Below are 21,530 nucleotides of genomic sequence, written 5' to 3'. Positions count from 1 at the left end.
ACCCCTCCTCCTTTAATATTGGTATTGGTTTATTATTGTCACTTGTACCAAATACCTCCTTCTCTATCATGTCTAAAACAACAGAACCCCAGAACACTGAGCTGCCAGTCCTGTCCCTCCTGCAACCAAGTCTCACTAATGGCTACAACATCATAATTCCACGTGCCGATCCATGCTCTAAGTTCATCTGCCTTACCTGCATTGAAATAGACAACTCAGAACATCAGTCCCACCACGCTCAACCTTTCGGTTTCCATCTTTGTTTGTAGACTTAACTTTCCCCACAGCCCCTCCACGCTGTCCTGCCACCCTGGTTCCCACCCCCTGCAAATTAGTTTAAACTACCCCCCCCCCCCCCCCCGAGCAGCACCAGCAAACCTTCCCACAAGGATACTGGTCCCCCTCCAGTTCAGGTGCAAACCGTCCTGTTTGTACAGATCCCACTTGTCCTGGAAGAGAGCCCAATGATCCAAAAATCTGAAGCCATCTCTGCTGCACCATCTGCTTAGCCACATGTTAAACTGCACTATCTTCCTATTTCTTGCCTCACTCGCACATGGCACAGGTAGCAATCCTGAGATCACCACCCTGGAGGTCCTGTCTTTTAACTTAGCACCTAACTCCCTGAACTCACTTTGCAGGACCTCGTCACCTTTCCTGCCTATGTCATTGGTACCGATGTGGACCACGTGGTTGCTCACCCTCCCCCTTTAAGAATGATATGGACTTGATCTGAGACATCTCTGACCCTGGTACCTGGGAGGCAACGTTCCATCCGAGAGTCTTGTTCTTGTCCACAGGACCTCCTGCCCACTCCCCTGACCAATGAATCCTCTATCACTACCGCTTGCCTCCTCTCCCCCTTCCCTTCTGAGCCAAAGAGCCAGACTCAGTGCCCGAGACCTGACCACCATGGCTTTCCCCTGGTAGGTCGCTCCTCCCCAACTGTATCTAAAATGATATACTTGTTATTGAGGGGAACGGCCACAGGGGGACCCTGCACTGACTGCCTGTTCCCTTTCCCACTCCTGACGCTCACCCAGCTACCTGCATCCTGCTTCCCTGTAACTCCTGTCTATCAACCCCTTGGTCTCCCAAATGATCCGAAGGTCGTCCAGCTGCAGCTCCAGTTCCTGAACACGGTCTTTAAGGAGCTGCAGCCAGATGCACCTCACAGATGTAGTCGACAGGGACACTGGAGGTCTCCCTGGCTTCCCACATCATGCAAGAGGAGCACACCACTGCCCTGGGTGTCATCCCCACTGCTCTACCTGTTCAATAAAAAGAGAAAGAGAACTTAACAGAACCTCACCTTAACCTCCGCCTCTTCTCGCCAAAGCCTCACTAGCCCACTCTAACACCAGCACACTCACACAAGGGCCACTCCAAAATGGCCCCTCCACTTTGGCTGCTGTTAACTAGCCAAAGAGCCAATCAGCTATTAACAACTTGCAAATGTGATTCTTAGGCTCCTGCAAGGAAAAACTCACAAGCACAAGCACAGACACTCACCTCTTTACAAATCTCCCGCTCCAAATCTTCCTTGCTTTTGGGAATCAGTCAAGTAAACATCCTTCCTCAGAAAGGGAGGTGCTGCCTGGAATGCGGAGCATGCCTTATGAAAGTAGGTTGAGGGAACTCAGCTTTTTCTCCTTGGAGTGATGGAGGATGAGGGGGGACCTGATAGAGGTGTATAAGATGATGAGAGGTATTGATCGGGTAGATAGTCAAAGGCTTTTCCCCAGGGCTGAAATGGTGGCCACAAGAGGACACAGGTTTAAGGTTCTGGGGAGTAGGTACAGAGGAGATGTCAGGGGTAAGTTTTTCACTCAAAGAGTGGTGAGTGCGGGGAATGGGCTGCCGGCAACGGTGGTGGAGGCGGATACAATAGGGTCTTCCAAGAGACTGTTGGATAGGTACATGGAGCTGAGAAAAATAGAGGGCTATGGGTCAGCCTAGTAATTTCTAGGGTAGGGACATATTCAGCACAGCTTTGTGGGCCAAAGGGCCTGAATTGTGCTGTAGTTTTTCTACGTTTCTATGTTTCTATGAAATTGTACATGGGATCTCACTGAGGTGCTGTGAAGCTGCAGTAAGATATCCAGCTTCAGTGCTCAAATCCTCTTTGAATGAAGTCCAAAGTACAATTCGCCTTCCTAACTGCTCGCTGCACCTGCACATTAGTTTCAGTGACCTGTGTACAAGGACATCAACGCTTATTAATGTGTCAATCATTCACAAAATATTCTGCTTGTGCACCAAAGTGAATGACCTCACATATTTTCCACATTATATTCCATCTGTAATCATCTCCAACTTGGCTTGTTAGATCCTCTTAAGTCTCTTTATATCCTCCTCACTACTCACAATCTTACCTAGTTTTTGGATCATCAGCAAACTTGTTGACATAAATTGTTGACATAAATTTTCAATACTTGGAGCTCAGACACTGTTTTATTCCAGTACTCCAACCCGCAAAAGGCCAGTTTATCGTGGCTTAAATCATTCAGAAAATGATTTTAAAAAAAACACTTAGCACATCAGGGAGAATATGCTGAAAGAGAAACAAAATTGCATCATAGGTCTAAGGCCTTGCACCCAAACTTCCCAGCATTTTCTGTTTGAATTTAAGATTCACAGCATCTGCAGTCATTTTTATTTAAAATTTCATTTATTCCCACTCTTTGCTTTTCAAGCAAACTCTGTCTAGTCTGTAACCCCATTCAGTGTTTGGGAAGCCCCCACCTGGCCAGTATTATGGGACCTACAACATAAGAAATAGGAGCAGGAGTTGGCCATCTGGCCCATCAAGCCTGCTCTGCCATTCAATAAGATCATGGCTGATCTGGCCATGGACAGCTCCACCTACCTGCCTTTCCCCCATAACCCTTAATTCCCCTACTCTGCAAAAATCTATCTAACTGTGTCTTAAGTACATTTGATGAGGTAGTCTCGAATGGTTCCTTGGACAGAGAATTCCATGGATTCACTACTCTCTGGGAAAAGCAGTTCCTCCTCATCTCCGTCCTAAATCTATTCCCCCAAATCTTGAGGCTATGTCCCCTAGTTCTAGTCTCACCTACCAGTGGAAACAACCTTCCTGCCTCTATCTTATCTATCCCTTTCATAATTGTATATTTCTCTAAGATTCCCCCTCATTCTTCTGAATTCCAGTGAGTATAGTCCCAAGCGACTCAGTCTCTCCTCATAGGCTAACCCCCTCATCTCCGGAATCAACCTGGTGAACCTCCTCTGCACCGCCTCCAAAGCCAGTACATCTTTCCTCAAGTAAAGAGACCAGAACTGCACACAGTACTCCAGGTGCGGCCTCACCAGTACCCTGTACAGTTGCAGCATAACCTCCCTGCTCTTAATTTCAATCCCTCCAGCAATGAAGGGCAACTTTCCATTTGCCTTCTTGATAACCTGTTGCACCTGCAAACCAACCTTTGGTGATTGATGCACAAGCTCTCCCAAGTCCCTCTGCACAACAGCCTGCTGTGACCTTTCACCATTTAAACAATCTGATCTTCTATATTGCCTTCCAAAGTGGATGACCTCACATTTACCAACATTGTGCTCCATCAGCTGCACTCAGTCCACTCTTCCAAATCACTTATATCGTGAACAGTTGCAAGCCCATCACCAACCCCTGCAGCACCCCCTCACCACTGATTGCCAGCCAGAGGAAACCCCCATTTATCCCAACTCTCTGCCTTCTATTGGTTGACCAATCCTCTATCCATGTTAATACATTACCCCCAACTCCATGACTTGGTAAATTGGATTCAAAATCGGCTTGGCCATAGAAGAGAGAGGGTAGTGGTGGAGGGGTGTTATTCTGACTGGAGCTTTGTGACTAGTGGTTACATGATTTTAACAATAATTTGTAAGTTTGTAAATGACACAAAAATGGGCAGAGTTGTGGATTGGAGGAAGGTTGTCAAGGATACAGCAGGAGATAAACCAATTCAAAATATGGGCAGAGAAAATGGCAGATGGTGTTTAATTCAGACAAGTATGACAGTTTGAACTTTATAAAGTTAATTGTAAGAGTATACAGTAAATGGCAGGGCCCTTAGGGGCAGTGATGTACAGAAGGATCTTGGGGTATGTCCACAGGTCCCTAAAAGTGGCAGCACCAGTAGGTAGGGTGGTAAAGAAGGCATACAGCCTGCCAGCCTTCATCAGTAGGCCTGTCAGGAAGTCATAGTGCAGCTGCATAAAACTTTTGTTAGGCCCCATTTGAAGTATGTAGTCTGGTCGCTGCGTTACAGGAAGGAGGGGAGGGGAGGGGAGGGGAATACAGAAGAGATTCCAGGATATTGCCTGGATTAGAGAGTATTAGCTGTAAGGAGAGAGTGGACAAATTTAGATTGTTTTCTCTGAGGCGATGGAGGTTGAGGGGACCGAACAGAAGAGGCGCAGATAGAGTTGTTTCCGCAGGCTTGAAATATCAATTCCTGTACCGTTGTGTGTTCTGAGAGTTTCAGCGCAGGGAACAGGGAGTCTCCCTCCTTCCAACCGACCGCCTCGCAGCCAATTCCCGCCCGTCACAAACCCCAGGACCCGGCCAGTTTCCCCGAGGAGACACCGACTGCCGCCTCCCCGACCTGCAGGAGCTCCCGCTCTCCCCAGTCCCCTGAGCGGACAGACTCGCCGCTCCGGCTCCGGGAACGAAGCGAAGCCTCCGCCGGAGCCGTCCTCGGGGGCCGTGGGCCGGCCCGGGGCAGCGGGTTTCCCTTTCACTGGCTCCCGCTGGGAAACAGGAAAGTGACCGCTTGGTGCCAGCGGCTCCCGTGCGGTGAAATGTTCCTGAGCCCACTCACCTGATCAGCCCTGGAGCAGCCGCTTCCCCTCCGGCCGAGACCCTCCTCAAGCAGAACTCGGTGCCCGCACTCTGTCCCCGCTCCCCGTGGGGGGTTTGTAACCTGCGCCCAGCAACAACGTGAGATAAACGGCCTCAGAGAGACTTTCTTCAGTGTGGGGCAGGGGGACACCCCACGGGAGGGGGAACGGTAGCCGCCCGGGGAACAAAAAAATAACGTTTCTGCAAAATGGCTGCAATAAATGGGCGGGCCGGAGAGAGTGAAACCGTGCAGGGGATTGAGCAGGACGGGCTGCAATAGTAGGTTTAGTTACTGCCCTGCGCGGCTTAACTTTTACTTCTCTCAATGTTATAAAACGTAACGCCAGGCAAGGTGAAATAATAATAGGATTTATGAAAGCAAAATTATGTTTGTAAAACGTTTAGGTTTTTTAGATTGTAACCATCAAAATAGACAAGGGTGAGCGAGTTCATTATCTGTCCTGCCCACTGAACTGGCTCGCTTTAACTTCTATATTTGCCTCAACTTTTTCATTTGCCACACTGCTGCTTTGGGTCCCACTCCCTGTCAGACTAGATTAAATGCTCCCAAGTAGCACTAGCAAATCTCCCTGCCAGGATATTGGTCTTCCCCTACTTCAGGTGCAACCCGTCCCTCTTGTACAGGTCACCTCTGCCCCAGAAGAGATCCCAATAGTCCAAGAATCTGCATCCATCCCTCCTGCATCTGCTCCCCAGCCACACATTCATTTGGCCCATCCTCCTGTTCCTACCCTCACTAGCATGTGGCATTGGGAGTAATTCAGAGATTACAACCCTTGAGGTCCTGCTTTTTAATCTTTTGCCTAACCCCCTATATTCACTCTGCAGGACCACATCCCTTTTGCTACCTGTCTTGTTGGTACCAATGTGTACAATGACCTCTGGCTATACGTGTGGGAAATCGTGTCTCATGAATTTGATTGGTGTGATCAAGCGGATAGCTGAGGGCAGGGTGATAGGGCAGGCACACTGTCTACATTGACAAGGCACCACACGGTAGGCTGTTTCAGAAGGTTACATCACATGGGATCCAGGGTGAGCTATCCAATTAGATACAAAATTGGGTTGATGGTAGGATACAGAGGGTGGTGGTAGAGGGCTGATTTTCAGACTGGAGGCCTGCAAGGATCAGTGCTGGGTCCACTGTTGTTCATTGTTTATACTAATGATTTGGATGAGTATATAGGCGGCCTGGTTAGTGTGAATGACCATAACTTGCTGGTATAGTGGACAGTGAAATAGGTTATCAAAGATTACAAACGGATCTTGATCCACAGGGCCAGAGGGCTGAGGAGTGGCAGATGGAGTTTAATTCAGATAAATGTACACTGTAAATACACAGTAAATGTTCGGGCCCTGGAGAGTGTTGTAGAACAGAGAGGTTTAGAGGTGCAGGAACATCGTTTCTTGAATGTGGCGACACAGGTAGACAGGGTGGTGAAAAAGGCATTTGCCTTCATCGGTTAGAATATTAAGTACAGGTTGAGACATCATGTTACAGCTGTACAAGACATTGGTAAGGCCACATTTGGAGTACTGCATACAGTTCTGGTCACCCTGGAAAGGCTGCAAAGAAAGGTTTACGAGAATGTTACTGGAACTGGAAGCTTTGGGTTATAAGGATAGGCTGGATAGTCTCAAACTTCTTTTCCCTGGTGCATCGGAGGCTGAGGGGTGAGCTTATAGATGTTTAAAGATCATGAGGAGCATAGAAAAGGTAAGAGAAATAAAGGACTGCAGATGCTGGAATCTAGAAGAAAAACACTACGATGCTGGAGGAACTCAGCAGGCCAGGCAGCATCTGTGGAGAAAAGCAGGCAGTCAACGTTTTGGGTCAGGACTGAAGATAGGAAAAGGGGAAGCCCAATATGTAGGAGGGAAAAACAGAGCAGTGATAGGTGGACAGAAGAGGGGAGGTGGGGTGGGCACAGGGTGGTGATAGGAAGATGCAGGTAAGAGATAGACAGTGATAGGCAGATGCGGGGAAGGAGGGGAGAGCAGATCCACTGGGTGATAGGTTAAAGGTAAGGAGGCAGACACCCCATGGGGGGGGGGAGAGGAAGGAAAAAATAGGGGGAAAAAAGAGATAGGCTAGGAAACATTGTGGGCCGAAGGGCTGGTATTGTGCTGTACTGTTGTATCGTTCTATGGAAAGGCAAGAAAAGAAGAGGCGAATAGCCATACTCTTTCCCCCAGGGTAGGGGAGTCCAAAACCAGGGGGCACAGGTTTAAAGTGAGAGGGGAAAGGTTTAAAAGGGCAACATTTTCACACAGATGGTGGTGTGTATACGGAACAAGCCGGGGCAGGTACAATAATGACATTTAACTTCAATTGCTAAGGTACATGGATAGGAAAGGTTTAGAGGGATTTGGGCCAAACACAGGCAAACTCTGTTGGCATGAATGTAGACCTCTCTGACTCACTCACTATTGAGTCTCCTATCACTACAGCTCTCCTTGTTTCCACCCTCCCCACTTGTTGTGGTGCCACTGATCTGGCTGCTGCTGTCATTGCCTCCCGAGAGGCCACCCTGCATCCCCCCCCCCCCCCACCCCAACAGTATACTTGTTTGAGAGGGGAACAGTCATCTGCATATTGCATATCTGCATATTGGGTTTGTGGCTGAGACAAAAAACTACCAACAGCCAAGCTCAGACTGGGGAACGAGATGAAGGGAATGGGGTTTCCAGCACCAAATGGAAACAAATGGCTGGAAAGAGCGAGGAGATTACATCAAAAGAAATACAACATGAACCTTTTAGTTTGATAACCTTGCATCAGAAGGAGAATGTTACGGTTTAACAGTTTGTAAGCACACACTGACCCAGATAAACAGTTGGGTTAGCAACAATGGAAAGGTCTCAGATGAGCTGGAAGGCAGGAAGGTTTAAATACCAAAGAGAATATGGTGCAGAGCAAAGGAGAGCAGGGTAATGAGCGAAGGAAGGAAACAACTGGGTCCAGTGGAGGTGTAATGGTCACAGTAGAATGGCTCAGGGTGGATATGGTCTGAAGCTCATGACCTTAGCGTAGAGACCTGAAGGTGTAAAGTGTCTTGTGAAAGACCCTAATCTGCATTGTGAACAACAGGCACTGTGAAAATTGGCCAAAGGTTTGAAAGACATGCAAAAAACCTGAAAATAGAGCTTAATGTGGGAAGTGTGAGGCAGTGCACTTTGGTAAATCAAAGAACAATTATTATCTAAACAGAGATAGACTGCAAATGAGTGAAGTTCAGAGGGATCTAGTTGTTCTGGTGCATGAATCGCAAAAAGTTAGCAGGCAGGTCAAAAAAGTAGTTAGAAACACAAATGCAATGTTGGCCTTTATTGCAAAAGGGTTGGAGTTTAAGAATAGGGAGGGTTTGTTGGTGCTGATGAGGCCATACCCGGAATACTGTGCACAGTTTTGGTCCCGTTACTGATTAAAGGATATAGTGGCATTGGAGGTAGTCCAAAGGAGATTCACCTGGTTAATCCCAGAGATGGGAGAGTTGTCCTATCAAAGGCTCGACTGTTTGGGTCTGTTTTCCTTGAGGTTCAGAAGAATGAGGGATGACTTTATTTAATCAGATGTGATCCTAAGTGGGTTTGACAGGGTTGATGTTGAGATGTTTTTACTAGTGGGGGACTCGTGAACAATGGGACATAATTACAAGATAAGGGGCTGGTCATTTAAAACTGAGTGGAATGGAAATTTCTTCTCTCAGAAGGTGGTGAATCTCTGGAATTATCTGCACCTCCCCCCCCCCCCCCCCCAAGGATGGTGGAGGACAGATAATTAGATACACTTAAGGTGGAGAAAGATAAATATTTGAAAGATTGAGAATAATGGAGATCTGGCATGATCACACTGAGCGGCAGGGTGGGCTTGAAGGGGCTGGTGGCCGACTCCTGCCTCTATTTTCTTGTGTTCTTGTGTTGCACTGTCAGAAGCAGGATTAGTAGTGTATTGGATAAACAAGGGGAAAGAAAGAAGCCTCACAGGGCATTCAGTGGGGGCAAAATAGGCTTCTATATATGACTCAAAGAGTTACCTGATCCTTTCGAATTAATAGCCACTCAGGGTTGGTCTTGCAGGGAAGTTACCAGTGTGAGATTCACTGGAGGAACCCTGGAAGGAAACCCCTGCAGTGAGAGAGGAGACAGCAGTTGACTTGACCAGGCCAGAGCTTTGGACGAAGACCGACAGAGGCACTGATCTTTTCCTGAGGTCTCCATCCACTAGCTGTCCTCCATGCTGTACTTGTCACTCTGTTGGTGGAGCAGTGTCTCATTTCTGGAGGCCAATTCAGAGTGGGCAACAATCTGCAGCATTTATCAAACCATGCACAGTAATGGGATGATACTTCACACAATATTATGGATAATTAATACTGAATGATCCAACCAATCTTTCCCGGGCATGATCTTCAATTAAATTAAATTAGTTTTGAAAAGCTGGATTTAATGAGATCCATGAAAAGGAAAACATAAGGATCATAGCGCGGTGCAGTACGGAAGGGAGACTTGTGACCTTTCAAAGTCAGTCCCTACTTCTAGGCCGCTGAACACGTGTAATTCTTTCTTGTAGCACTGGGATGTGACCAGCAGGTGGGAGCAGTGCTCTTCGAATCAAAGAAAAACTTGCTTAGGTTCAAACAGGAGAAAGATTTCACTAGAAGTTTGTTGAATTAAAGTGCTTGACATCACCAGGAAATTGAACATACTTTGTATCAGGAAAGCTTGTGTAGGACCCTGACTTACAGTCAGCAGTTTGCGAGTTTGAGCGAAGAGGCAATTCGACCCAACCGTCTTGATTTCTTCACTTATCTGATCATATGGGAGTGTGGATTTGAAAATCAGGAAATGGAACAGAAGAACTCAGTGGGTCAGTCAGTAACTATGGAGGAAAATGAACAGTCAACGTTTCACGTCGAGATCCTTCATCTGGACTGCAATCTGAAGGGTTTCAAAGTATTGACTGTCCATTACCCTCCACGGGTGCTGCCTGACCCGTTGAGTTCCTCCAGCATTTTGTGTGTTGCTCCAGATTCCAGCATCTGCAGTCTCTTGTGTCTCCAATGGAACAGAAGAGTTTTACCGGGGTTAATCAGGGATCTGGAAACTGGAGGAGTAATTTACCAAGCTCAGAATGTGATGCTGAATTAGTAAGAAGACAGGTTCTGACTGACATTTTCGATGGAATACCACGAGGAATGCAAGCAGGCATTGTGCACGTGTTAAAATTCATCAAGGCATCATTCATCAAGGGGATCATGTGTCCTACAGAGTAGATTTGAAAATCAGGAAATGGAACAGAAGAGTTTTACTGGGGTTAAATTCCTCATCCCTCTCCCCCCCCCCCCCCCTCCCCATTGAATTGTCTGACAGATAGGGCATCCTCAGCTATCGACAGCGATTGATTGGAGCTGCTGGTTCTATAATTATTCAACACTGAGGTCTAAATTCACACTTTTGAGTTATGTTTCCAATTTATGCAAGTTTCAGTCAAAGGTTTGTCCCACCGCATCCTCTACAAAGTTCCAAAGCCCAGATGGAGCAAAAAGGTGGTTAGAGCTTTCTGAAGGTGAGGGCTCGATTCAAGTCAGTTCGGTGAACTTTCACACAATAACTGCTGAGAATGTAATGCTAGTGTGGCATTTACTGAAAAAAGTTCCAAAAAAAAGTTTTGAACAGATGTTACATGGATGGCTCCACCATGTCACTGGGCTCATTAGCCCTCAATCCATGTAGATTCCTGGGAATACCCTAACCTTCCAGGAATCTGTTAGTCTGAATGTGACTTTCGGTGTGCATGTGTTAAAACTCAGTAGGTAGGGCAAGGCAGCTTCATCAAGAAGAGAGATGGCAAAACCCTGGAGACTTCACATTAGATGAGAGAGGGCTTGAGGTGATTACAATGAAGGACTCAAGATTTGAAACAGTGTGGGGAACCACTGAGATTATACCTGGCACCACTGTTGTGAAGGATTAGCCTGGCTTTGTTATTGTGGAAGTTCCATTCAGTTGGACTTTGCCGCACAACTGTCCTTTATAGAAAATGTTCTACAGAAGTAAAACACCTTTGACCACATGTCCTTCAGGCAATGATCAACACAGAACGACCTTCAGGCCCTGGTGGAGAAGGATACAACGGATTCTGGGGGATGGTTTCCCAAGCAGGCTCTCAAAACCATTTGACTGTCAGAACTCACCAACAAGCACCAAGACCTTGCTCTCTGGCAGTAAGAGGATCATCCCTGTTAGATTCTTCCTGCAAGATCAGAGCCTCACATCAATGTACGCTGCCCTTGGGACGGCTGCAACGAGCAGGAGACGATCACCCACCTCTTTGTGGACTGTGTATTTGCAAAGAAGGTCTGGAGAAGGGTCCTTGTCAAAGTTCAGGCCAAGCAGCTGTATAACGGAGGACTCTGATCCACCAGCTGTTTCCAGGGATTTATACCGAGACAACCATCGTGCACATTCCAGGATGCACTGAAGCTCGGTGCAGCCAATGCAAAGGCTCTGTGGGGAAGGACTGAAGCCTAAGGACCTGCTGCCACTGTACACTGACATGCTGGGTCCAGTGTAACAACACTCGAAGGGTGTACTGTTCACATGTGTGGCCCTGGTGCTTTTGCGTAGAATATATAGACAATGGCAGTAGAGTGTAAAGAAAGCCATGTTTACATTTTTATGAATAAAGTTTATTTTTGCACAGACAAATATCTTTTCCCCATGTACTGCTCCGTCCCAGCCCCGCCCCCTCCGGCAGCTCCTCCAATCAGAGGCGCCCCCTGCTGCCCCCGGCGGCTTGCACCCTCACCATTGGCTACGAGGCTGCGGGATGGGCGCTAATTCAGCTCAAACGCGGGATGTGCCCCACTTCTCGCCCGTGGAGGTAAGAGGCCGCAAACTGTCAGCGGATCCCGCAAACTGTCAGCGGAGAGGAGTTGTTTCCGTCGACATTCAGGCCCGGATTGAAGATGGGGAAGATTCTCCCAGTGAATGTTTGGATGAAAGTGTGGAGATGAGACATGTTGTCCGCGTTGTAGAATGACACCTGGCCGCCCTCATAGTCGAGGAACACCCCGATCTTGCGGGGCTTCACTCTCGGGGTGAGGGGCGTCTCAGAGGGGGAAGTAAAAGCAACTAAGTCACCGTCGGGCTCCAGCCCCACGGTCCAGTGTCCGGTCTCGGGGCTCAGGGTGAATTCCCCTTTTCTTTCCACGGACTCCCGGGCCACCCCAATCTCCCACTCAGACTTCCCCCTCACCTCCACCTCCCAGTAGTGTCTCCCTGCTCGGAATCCCTGCGACCCCAGAACACAGGGGCAAGGATCGAACCTCTCCGGGATGGCCGGCACCCGCTGCCGTTTTGCTCCGAGTCTGACACTGGTCCGGTCCTCAGACACAATGAGCCAGGGATTCGCTGTGTTCGGATCCACAGTCAGAGAGGCTGGAGCTGGGGAGAGAAAAATAACGCACTTCGTGACGGAACTTCCACCTGCGATTTATTCAAACGGACCGTCAGTTAACCTGGCGTGAATCTGCTCATTTAAAGAGAGGTGTTTAAAAATCATGCCCATTCTGAGGAGGTTTCGACCAGTTTGTGTAGTGACACCAGTTAGAACCTTGGGATCCCCGGGGTTCCTAGGAATTCCGCAGGTTTTGCTAAAGTCAGCAGGTTAGCCCTGAGAATCCAATTTCAGCCAATACACCCCTCCCCCCGTGTTCCTGTCCAACTCCCACCAGTCTACAAGTTCTCTCTCCCTTTGTTCACCTTTTCGACCCCTCGTTACCCTGCCCCACCTGGTCTCACCTGCCCATCACCCACATTACCATCCACTTGGGTTTCCCTCCCTTGGTCCACCTTTCCTATCCCTTCCCCCACCTGTTTAGCGTGAGGACAAGTTCAGCCCGGCGGAGGAGAGTATTAGCGGAAGGGGACTGGTTCTGTCTCTGGTCAAGAAAGAAGCGGAGGGCGATGAGGCCGTCATGATGGGGAATGGAGGTATATAGGGACTGGGCGACCATGGTGAAGATGAGGTTGTGCCTGCCGGAGAACTTAAAACATTGGAAGAGTTGGAGAGCGTGTGATATGTCACAGACGTTGGTGGGAAGGGATTGGACCAGGGGCACAGGATAGTGTCCAGGTACGAGGATACGAGCTCTGTGGGGCAAGAGCTTGCAGAGACAATAGGTCTGCCGGGACAGTCCTTCTTGTGGATTATGGGGAGAAGATAGAAGCGGGCAGTCCTAGTTTGCGGAACTATCATGTTTGTAGCTGCGGGGGAGATCAGGACCTGAGGAAGGGTCCTGACCCAAAACGTTGACCACCTGTTTTTCTCCACGGAGACCGGCTGGCCTGCTGAGTTCCTCCGGCATCATCGTGTTTTTCATTGAGGTAACATATTACAGTTATAAAGACTGGTGGTTAAGCCACACCTGGAGGATTGTATGCAGTTCTGGACTGCACACTGCAGGAAAGATGTGGTTAAGCTAGACAAGGTGCAGAAAAGATTCACAAGGATGTTGCCTCGATTGGAGGGCTTGAGTTATAAGGAGAGATTGGATAGACTGGGTCTGTTTTCCCTGGGGCAAAGGAAGTTGACAGGTGACAAGACAGAAGCATTTAAAATTAAGAGACGCACAGATCGAGTAGATAGCCCGTGCCTTTTTCCTCTGGTAGGCGTGTCTAAAGCTGGAGGCATAGGTTAAAGATGACAGGGAGCAGGGATCTGAGGGGTATCATGTTGAAGATCATGTTGTTCTGGCAAGCGGCCAGTGACAGGAGCCCCAGGACAACATGTTGGCAACGGGCGGGGTCGCAAGAGAGTCCGAAGGCAGAAAAAGCTCGGTGGAATTTTTTGAGTGACAGGAAACGCTTCAGAAATGGCCGTTCCCGTGTTTCACCTGGAAAACAGTCGGTTTTCACTGCATTAAAAATTTGAAACAGCAGCGTTACGCAGTTGAACACATAACGAATCTGATATTCTGCTGTTGTAGAAAATGAAGAAATCCGTTTAACAATTGCACAAGAATTAAGTTAGACTTTTAGAGTCATAGAGCAATACAGCATGGATACAGACCCTTCGGCCCAACCAGTCCATGCCGACCACAGTGCCCACCCAGCTAGTCCCAATTTCCTGCGTTCGGCTCATATCCCTCCAAGCCCCGCCCCTCCATGTACCTATCCAAGTGCTTCTTAAATGCCCTGTTGTACCTGCCTCACCCACTTCCTCTGGCAGCTCGTTCCAGACACTCACCACCCTCTGCGTGAAAAACTTGCCCCTCAGGTCCCTTTTAAATCTTTCCCCTCTCACCCTAAACCTATGCCCTCTAGTTCTGGTCTCCCCTACCCTGGGGAAAAGACTGTTACCGTCCACCTTATCTATTACTCTCATAACTTTAAACATTTCTATGTCGCCCCTCAATCTCCTACGTTCCAAAGAATAATAATATTAAATTATAATATTACGTTATTAATAACGTTAAAGATTATAATTACAAGCGAATTCAGCCTATCCAATGGTCTTTAAAAAACAGTTGAAGCCCCAGGGACAAGGAATTAGACTACTGGCCAATATTTATCCTTCATAGAACATAGAACACAGAACACTACAGCACAGTACAGGCCCTTCGGCCCACAATGTTGTGCCAACATTTTATCCATGTTGTGCCGACTTCATCCAAACCCAGCAGCACAGAGGACACCGTCACTATCCCAGTGTGGTTTGTGTACACAAATTACCTGCACACAAACCAGAGCAACCACGCTTCAAAACTTCGACAGGGGCCGTGAAGCTCCTTGCAATGTCCGGAGGGTGTCGATGTGCTTTAGGAAGGTAAAGCCATTGCTGGGTTTCTATTTGGGAACATCTTCTCTGGGAACAAGAACATGCCATGACCCGCGTACTGCTGGGAGCTCCCCGGCCTTCCAACCCCCTTCTCGGCCTCTCCACTCCTTCACCAAACCGCTGAGCACCACTGCCACCACCCCGCCCACTTATCACTTCAATGCCTTTGGCTCTCTTACCCGGTTTCCTGTCTCCACCTCCTTATCCAAGGAAGACTGTGCACATCCCATCTCCAACCACCACCATCTCCCCCGCCCCGCACCACGTCCAACGTTACTGTTCTGAAGACCGACCCCGAAAATGGACTTGGGTCTTTGACCATTTTCTGGGAGCCAGCAGTGTCCATTCAATGGGAGCGTTCAAAACCAACCTCACCTAATCTGGTCTTCCGCACCATCCGCTCTTTTCTAAAATTGAGCCTGTCGCTACTTTATTAAATCTGTCAGATCTCTGCCTGCTTATCTTCTCCACACTGATTCGGACCTTGAGTTATGATCAGCCCAAGCCTCGCTCACCCAGAGCATAATCTCCAGGCTTTTACCACTTCTCCTCCTGATTAAGCCCGGTGCCTGCTTGCCTTCGTGATAAAATGCTGGGGAAAATGTTAGCCGGAACTCCAGGCCTGTCTCCTTACAAAGTCAACATCACATCCCGAGCTTGGTGCAGCAATCCTCCAGTTAACCAGATCCTGTTCTTGCTCAGGCACAAGGGCTGCTGGCTTGACACTCTCATCCGCGGGGACCTACGGCGAAGCCTACTGAAAGTGCCGAGGACCCTGGGCATTAGCAACGACAGTGTGATCGTTTAATTTGGGCTCTGGGAGCCGCATCAGGCTCTTCTCAACCGGACTTGTAAATCAGGAAATGAAATTGAAGAGTTTTACCTGGGTTAATAGCGTCAATCATTTCTCTCCACACCATGTACTGCAAAGGGCCATTGAACTTTTCCATAGACAAGGCACTCTCGGCTACAGACACCGAGTGATCAGAGTTGCTGACCCTGTGAATATCCAACAGCCAATGTTATAAATCGAGCGTAACTCCCCGAGTTCTTTTCCAAAATGTTGCAGAATAAAGAGCGTGTCCTACCTGCGCTTCCAACAAACTTCCTCCTGCAATTAATAAAACAGAGGTGAGTTGCCAGAGCCTGACGTCTGTACCAGAGAGCAGGAATTGCCCGGAATTGTTACAAGCTGCTGATGCGACTTCTCCCTGGTGCCGACACGCAGTGGGAGAGGGGCTCGGACCGCTCCAGATGTTGCAGATGTCAGAGACGAGGATCAGGGGTCAGAGGCCACCACTGAAACCTCTGCAGGTGGCTTACGATTCGGGAAGGTACTGGAGAGCAAGGAGGACTGTGGCAGGCTTCAAGAGGACACAGGCACAGTGGTGTAATGGCAGATGAAATTCAATACAGGAAATACATCAGTTAAGTTTTGGAGGCAGAACGAGGACATCGATTATATCTAAAGTAATCCACAGAGGTGTTGAAAATGACAACAGAAAGGTTTTCTTTGAGTGAAGCCGCATAAATTGATTGCAAGGGTGGGAAGACCCTAACCGGGGTGGGGGCGGGGGCGGGTCACTAATTTAGTAGTTTTGACACTGTCATGGGAGAATTAATTTTAACATTCAGTTGTGATGACATGGACTGCACTAATTGATGAAAACTGATTCAATAGTACCAAACTGAAAATGGGCCCATGGTTGAAGATGAATCGTTTCCAGAATAAGGGGGGGGGGGGGGGGGGGGAAGAAAAGCGGGGTTGGGGAACTTGGACAAGTCGAAGGCCACGAAGTGTGAAATTGCCTCTGTTGTAATGGAGTCTGCTTTAAATTGTGTTGTACCTGTCAGCATCAGAGCAGCAGTATTCTCAGGCAAGCGTTTTTCTCATCCCTCCACACACACTCACACACACACACACTCACACACACACTCACACACACAAGCTCACACTCACACTCACATACAAGCTCACTCTCACACACAAACACAAACACACACAAGCTCACACTCGTACACACAAACACACAAAGAAACTCAGGCACTTTCACACACACACGCACAAACTCACACTCACACACACATGCACAAACAGACACACACACAGGCACTCACACACACACACATGTATACACAGACACACACAGGCACACACGCTCTCTCTCTCTCTCTCTCTCTCACACACACACACACACACACACACACACACACACACACACACACACACACACACACACACACACACACACACACACACAATATGTACCAATCTACACACAGACAGTGGAATGGGGTTAAAACTCATGTTCCAGGATGTCATGTTTTGTCAATGGCTCTAACTCCTGGAAGTCAGCACTTGTAGGAACATCTTCACCACGTGGATCGCAGTTCAAGGGGAGGCCTCCCTGACAAATTCGGGAAGGAAATAGGAATGGACAATAAACGCTGGTTTTATGAGCGATACCCACCCCGTTAACGAATACATAAAAGAACACCGGTGAACTACTTATCGATAGTATTTACACTGCCTGCCGTGGACTTTGAAACTTACTGCAGAGACACTGCAGACATTCTCGAGAATTTGGAGACAATGTCTGGCATTCAAGATTAGGTTTAAATCAAATGTGATTTTCTTCTTTACATGTTGCATTTACTTCAAAGAAATCAACAGTTAATTTGTGACTGTGAAAATCCATTGAGCTGAAATATAAGGCTCACCTTAAGAAAGATCAGACTGTCATTTTGATCTAACTGTTTCTGCAATGTTGAGAATTTGTTCTGAACAGAACTTAAATTATCTTGAATGCGTCGTAGATTTTCCTCCATTATACTCAATATCCTTTCCTCCTCTTCGCTCAGATCTCTGATTAAACGCTGCTCTTTCTCTGTGAGAATTTGGTGCAGTTTAGCGAACTCAGATGCGATGTGGGTCTGCAGTCTGCGCGAATCTTCCTACCGAAAGAAATGTGAAACACGGTGGCACCCGATAATATAGGAGACAGAGCGAACAGAAGTCGCGGACAATTAGCCGAGCGAACCCTTACCCTAACTCTGGAAATCTTCCTCTTCTGTCGCACTTCCTTGTCCAGAATCTCCGATTTCTTCTGCGAAAGGGACGCCAAGGAAGATTTCACCTGATCCTGGGATTGGGATTTAGAACCACAGAATAAAGTATTAGAGGATGAAAACCTTAAACAGTAATCAGGAGCTCAGAAGTGCTTCTTTTTACCTTGTAGATGTCAACCGCTTCTTCAATCGACAGGAAGTGGTGCTCTCTGTGTTCCCGCGTAGCTACACAAGAATAACAGATCAGTTTCTTGTCAGTTTCACAGAACAGCTTCAGGTCCTCATGATGTTCCTCGCAGTGAAATTTCCTCTCTTTCTCTTTCGGATTCAGGTTAATTTTTTGAGCCTTCTCAGCCAGAGTCGCCAAGGTCCGATTTAGCCTGAGGCTACGTTCTGCAAACTCCTCTCTACATTCCGGGCAGGTGATTCTCTCCTCCTTGTCCCAACATTGTGTGATACAAGAGCGGCAGAAGTTGTGCCCGCAGTCCAGTGTAATCGGACCGGTGAAGAAATCAAGGCAGATGGGGCAAATTGCCACGTCGATCAAACTCATAACCTGCTGTCTGGACGCCATGTTCGCAGCCTGCACTTCCTGGTTTAGAATACTTGCAGATTCACAGAACTGCTGCACACAGACGAAGCTCTGAGAATTAACACTGATCATTCAGCACTCTTTATAAGGGTATATCCCATGGACTTCTACAACCCGGAGTAGACTGGGGGTCCATTGCGTCGAATGGTGTGTGTGTGTGTCGGGGGGTGGGGGGAGAGTTACGGGAAAGAAGGATTAGGCAGGTAATTACAGACCTATGAGTCGAAGTCAATAATGGGAGGTTATTGGAATTCTGAAGGACAGGTTCAGTCTACATTTCGCAAGGCATCAAATGCAGGGGGACGGGGGGAGAGATTCTGATTGGCCAAATTGACTCATTTTTTCCAAGATGTAACAAAGTGCATTTGGGGCCAGTGCGGTTGATGAAGGCTTCAGTAAGGCCTTTTACATGGTCCCAAATGGGAAATTGTCCAAGAGGTCAGAGCCCGAGGGATGAAGACCAAGCTGGCAAGCCGAATTCAAAGTTGCCTTGCTAAGAAGAGTGATGGAGGAGGGTTACTTTCTGTGGTTAAAAGCCAGTGACCATGTTGCACAAGAGACATCAGTACTGGGACATTGCCTTTCCTTGTTTACGATATGGATGTGAATGCTGAAGGTACGATTAAAAACCTGGCTGATGAGATGGAAATTGGTGTTGGTGATTGTGGGGACAGTAGTCGGGTTTCAGGGCGACATTGGTGAATTGGTAGTTGGATAATGGAAGATGGAAGTTTATTCTGATCCGTGTGAGTCTCCCGTGTGACGAGAGGCATGTGATGCAGGGGAGGTGGGAACTGATGGTACCCAAAAACGAGAGTGACCTTGATCAGGGTGGCATTGCCTGAGGGCGCTGCAGTCTTGGTGTCAGCAGCTGCAGTCTAGCGTGGAGCCCTGGGAGATGGGCACACGTTGTCAGTGGAGTTGGGCCACAGCATATCAAACGACGGCACTCAGCCAGTCTGCTGGCGGGAAAACGCTATGGGCAGATGTCGCCCGTCCTAGAACATCGACTATGGAACTCAGGACTGTACAGCGCAGGAACAGACCACGATGCTGTGCCGTAGTAGTTAAGCGAATGACACCTAATCCCTTCCGCCTTCACATGGTCCACATCACTCCATTCTCTGCATATGTGTGTGTGCCTATCTCCCAGACATTGAATGGCACCAAATATGTGATCAATTTAGCTGCCGGAGACAATTCCGTGGTTCACGTTAATATGCGAGACGTCGGTATGAAAACTTTGTGTATCTGCGGGAACGGGACTGGGAAACCCGAGGCCGCGAAAGTAGATAAGGTCGAGAAGTCTCTGGTGGCTACGATTCTGAGGAAGACGCGCTCCTGGCCACATCCTTCACCCCAGCAACATCCTCTCCGCTCTCCATCTCACTGTCCCCCCTCCACTCACCCTTCAGCCCACCTTATCTGCACTTCTGAGTATCCCCCCCCCCACTCCCTTTCCACAGCTCCCCCACGGTCCCGCTCCCCTCGACCCCCATCCCCCACCCCTCCCCTCCACGTCAGGCACCGGCCGGTTCCTCGGGTTGAAACCTCACCGGACCCCCTCCCCCCCATCGCCACTCTACCCCTCACTGCTTCCACCTCGGCTTCCCTCGGCTCACTAGTCCTACCAGCCACGCGGCAGTCCCTGGTTCCTCCCCCTCATTCCCCGGTCACCCTCCATGTTCCATCACTTTGTTCTTCCCCCTCCTGGCTCCTAATCCTCGCCAATTCCATTCCAGAGTTGCCGCCATCCTTCTGATGCCGCGTCATCAGACAGTTTATCACTACTCGGGAAGATACAAGCGCCAACTCTTTGTTACTTCACGATGGAACACCAGCCTCCGTGCAGGCTGTCCCCCATTAACCAGCTGTTCCCCAAGTGAGAATTAACATCGTCTTTGACAATGCACTCGATCAATTTGCACGCTGCTGGTTTTAGACTAGTCCACTTCAGTGCTCCCAAGACAAGTCTGAAATTTACTGTAAATTCAGGCTTCGAATTGCGTCTTTGGGCAATGTCTCCTACTCCTTCTCGAGCAAGTGGCATTTGTTTTCTTGAACCCATTCTTTTTTTTGGACTCCGCTTTCCATAATGACAGTGAAGAGTGAGCGGACCACATGCCTAGATCTGTATGATCTGATCAATGTGCATGTGTATGTGGTTTTTTTTGTGCTTATGTGGGGTCCTGAATACCATTCAGGAAGGCTTACTAATTCAGGACAACATTTTCAACCACTGAACTGCAAGCATGCCCATTAACTTTGAAAAGATCGGACGAGTGTTTGATAGTTTTAATAAAAATCCACCATTTAGCACGTTACCGGTAAGGTTTGGTCTATATCTATACGTGAAGTCAGCGCGGAAGAGTTGGATTAGTACTTAAACCACAGAACTCAGATTGACCTGGAATTTCAAAGGGCTGGCAAGCTGGTCCAGACGGGGTGCTCACTACGGTCCCCTGCCCAGAACGTTGCTGTAGCTGACAAACCATATTGAAGGAGTCCAGGTAAATTAAGTGGAATTTTCTTTTTTTGGTTTCATGCAGTCTAGGAAAGAAAAGGTTTCTCTCGTTAGACGAACCATCAGATCTTCTACTGTGCACACTTATTCTGACAGTGCTCTGACAACATCAAATACACGTTTGTGAAAAGTATAATCATTATGTGTGGTATGGTTGCAGAAGTATCGTGGTCAAGTTACTGGACTAGTAGCCAAATGACTGGACTATCAATCAGTGGACATGTTCAAATCCCACCCCGAGAGATGGTGAAATTCAGCGAAAGCCACTTTCAGTTTCAGTGGCCACTGGGTTGTTGTGAAGACCTATCAGCCTTCCAAATGCCCTTTGAAAATGGAAATCTACTGTCCTTATTTGATCCGTTCTACACGTGACTCCAGGCCATCGTGTCTGATTCTTTACAGCCCTCTGAGGTGGCAATTAACATTGGACAACAAGTGCAATTCTTACCAATAATATTCACATCCATTGAATAACAATTTGACCCATATAACGCCAAATCACCACTTCCCAGTTTCTGCAGTCTTTAAACTATGAGGTAGGTTTAATGTAAGTGGGAGTCTTTGGTTAAATGTTGCACTGTCTGGCCTCATGTGAGTGAATGAACCTTTTCATCCTTATCACTCGTTGTGA

At 48.1% G+C, this 21,530-nt stretch overlaps 2 protein-coding genes across 2 annotated transcripts in view; both read right to left on the bottom strand.

The window, feature by feature from the left end:
• The window catches only part of LOC127585927 (butyrophilin subfamily 3 member A1-like), a 35,034-nt gene extending 31,867 nt beyond the window's left edge, over nucleotides 1-3,167 (bottom strand). The window contains exon 1 of the mRNA XM_052043678.1: nucleotides 1,513-3,167. The gene's annotated coding sequence lies outside the window, so the exon portion shown is untranslated. The remainder of the gene's footprint in view (nucleotides 1-1,512) is intronic.
• The window catches only part of LOC127585799 (uncharacterized), a 74,096-nt gene extending 55,753 nt beyond the window's left edge, over nucleotides 1-18,343 (bottom strand). The window contains exons 1-9 of the mRNA XM_052043497.1: nucleotides 17,947-18,343; nucleotides 17,762-17,857; nucleotides 17,436-17,669; nucleotides 15,803-15,825; nucleotides 15,598-15,713; nucleotides 11,793-12,319; nucleotides 9,617-9,682; nucleotides 4,830-4,931; nucleotides 4,530-4,758 (exon numbers count right to left, since the gene is read on the bottom strand). Coding sequence (XP_051899457.1) covers nucleotides 4,530-4,758; nucleotides 4,830-4,931; nucleotides 9,617-9,682; nucleotides 11,793-12,319; nucleotides 15,598-15,713; nucleotides 15,803-15,825; nucleotides 17,436-17,669; nucleotides 17,762-17,857; nucleotides 17,947-18,336 — 1,783 coding nt within the window. The 5' untranslated portion in view covers nucleotides 18,337-18,343. The remainder of the gene's footprint in view (nucleotides 1-4,529; nucleotides 4,759-4,829; nucleotides 4,932-9,616; nucleotides 9,683-11,792; nucleotides 12,320-15,597; nucleotides 15,714-15,802; nucleotides 15,826-17,435; nucleotides 17,670-17,761; nucleotides 17,858-17,946) is intronic.
• Between the last annotated feature and the right edge of the window lie 3,187 nt (nucleotides 18,344-21,530).

Source organism: Pristis pectinata, chromosome 34, assembly GCF_009764475.1.
Source record: "Pristis pectinata isolate sPriPec2 chromosome 34, sPriPec2.1.pri, whole genome shotgun sequence".
In the NCBI taxonomy this organism is placed as follows: domain Eukaryota; kingdom Metazoa; phylum Chordata; class Chondrichthyes; order Rhinopristiformes; family Pristidae; genus Pristis; species Pristis pectinata.
This window is presented reverse-complemented; position numbering and strand designations above follow the sequence as displayed.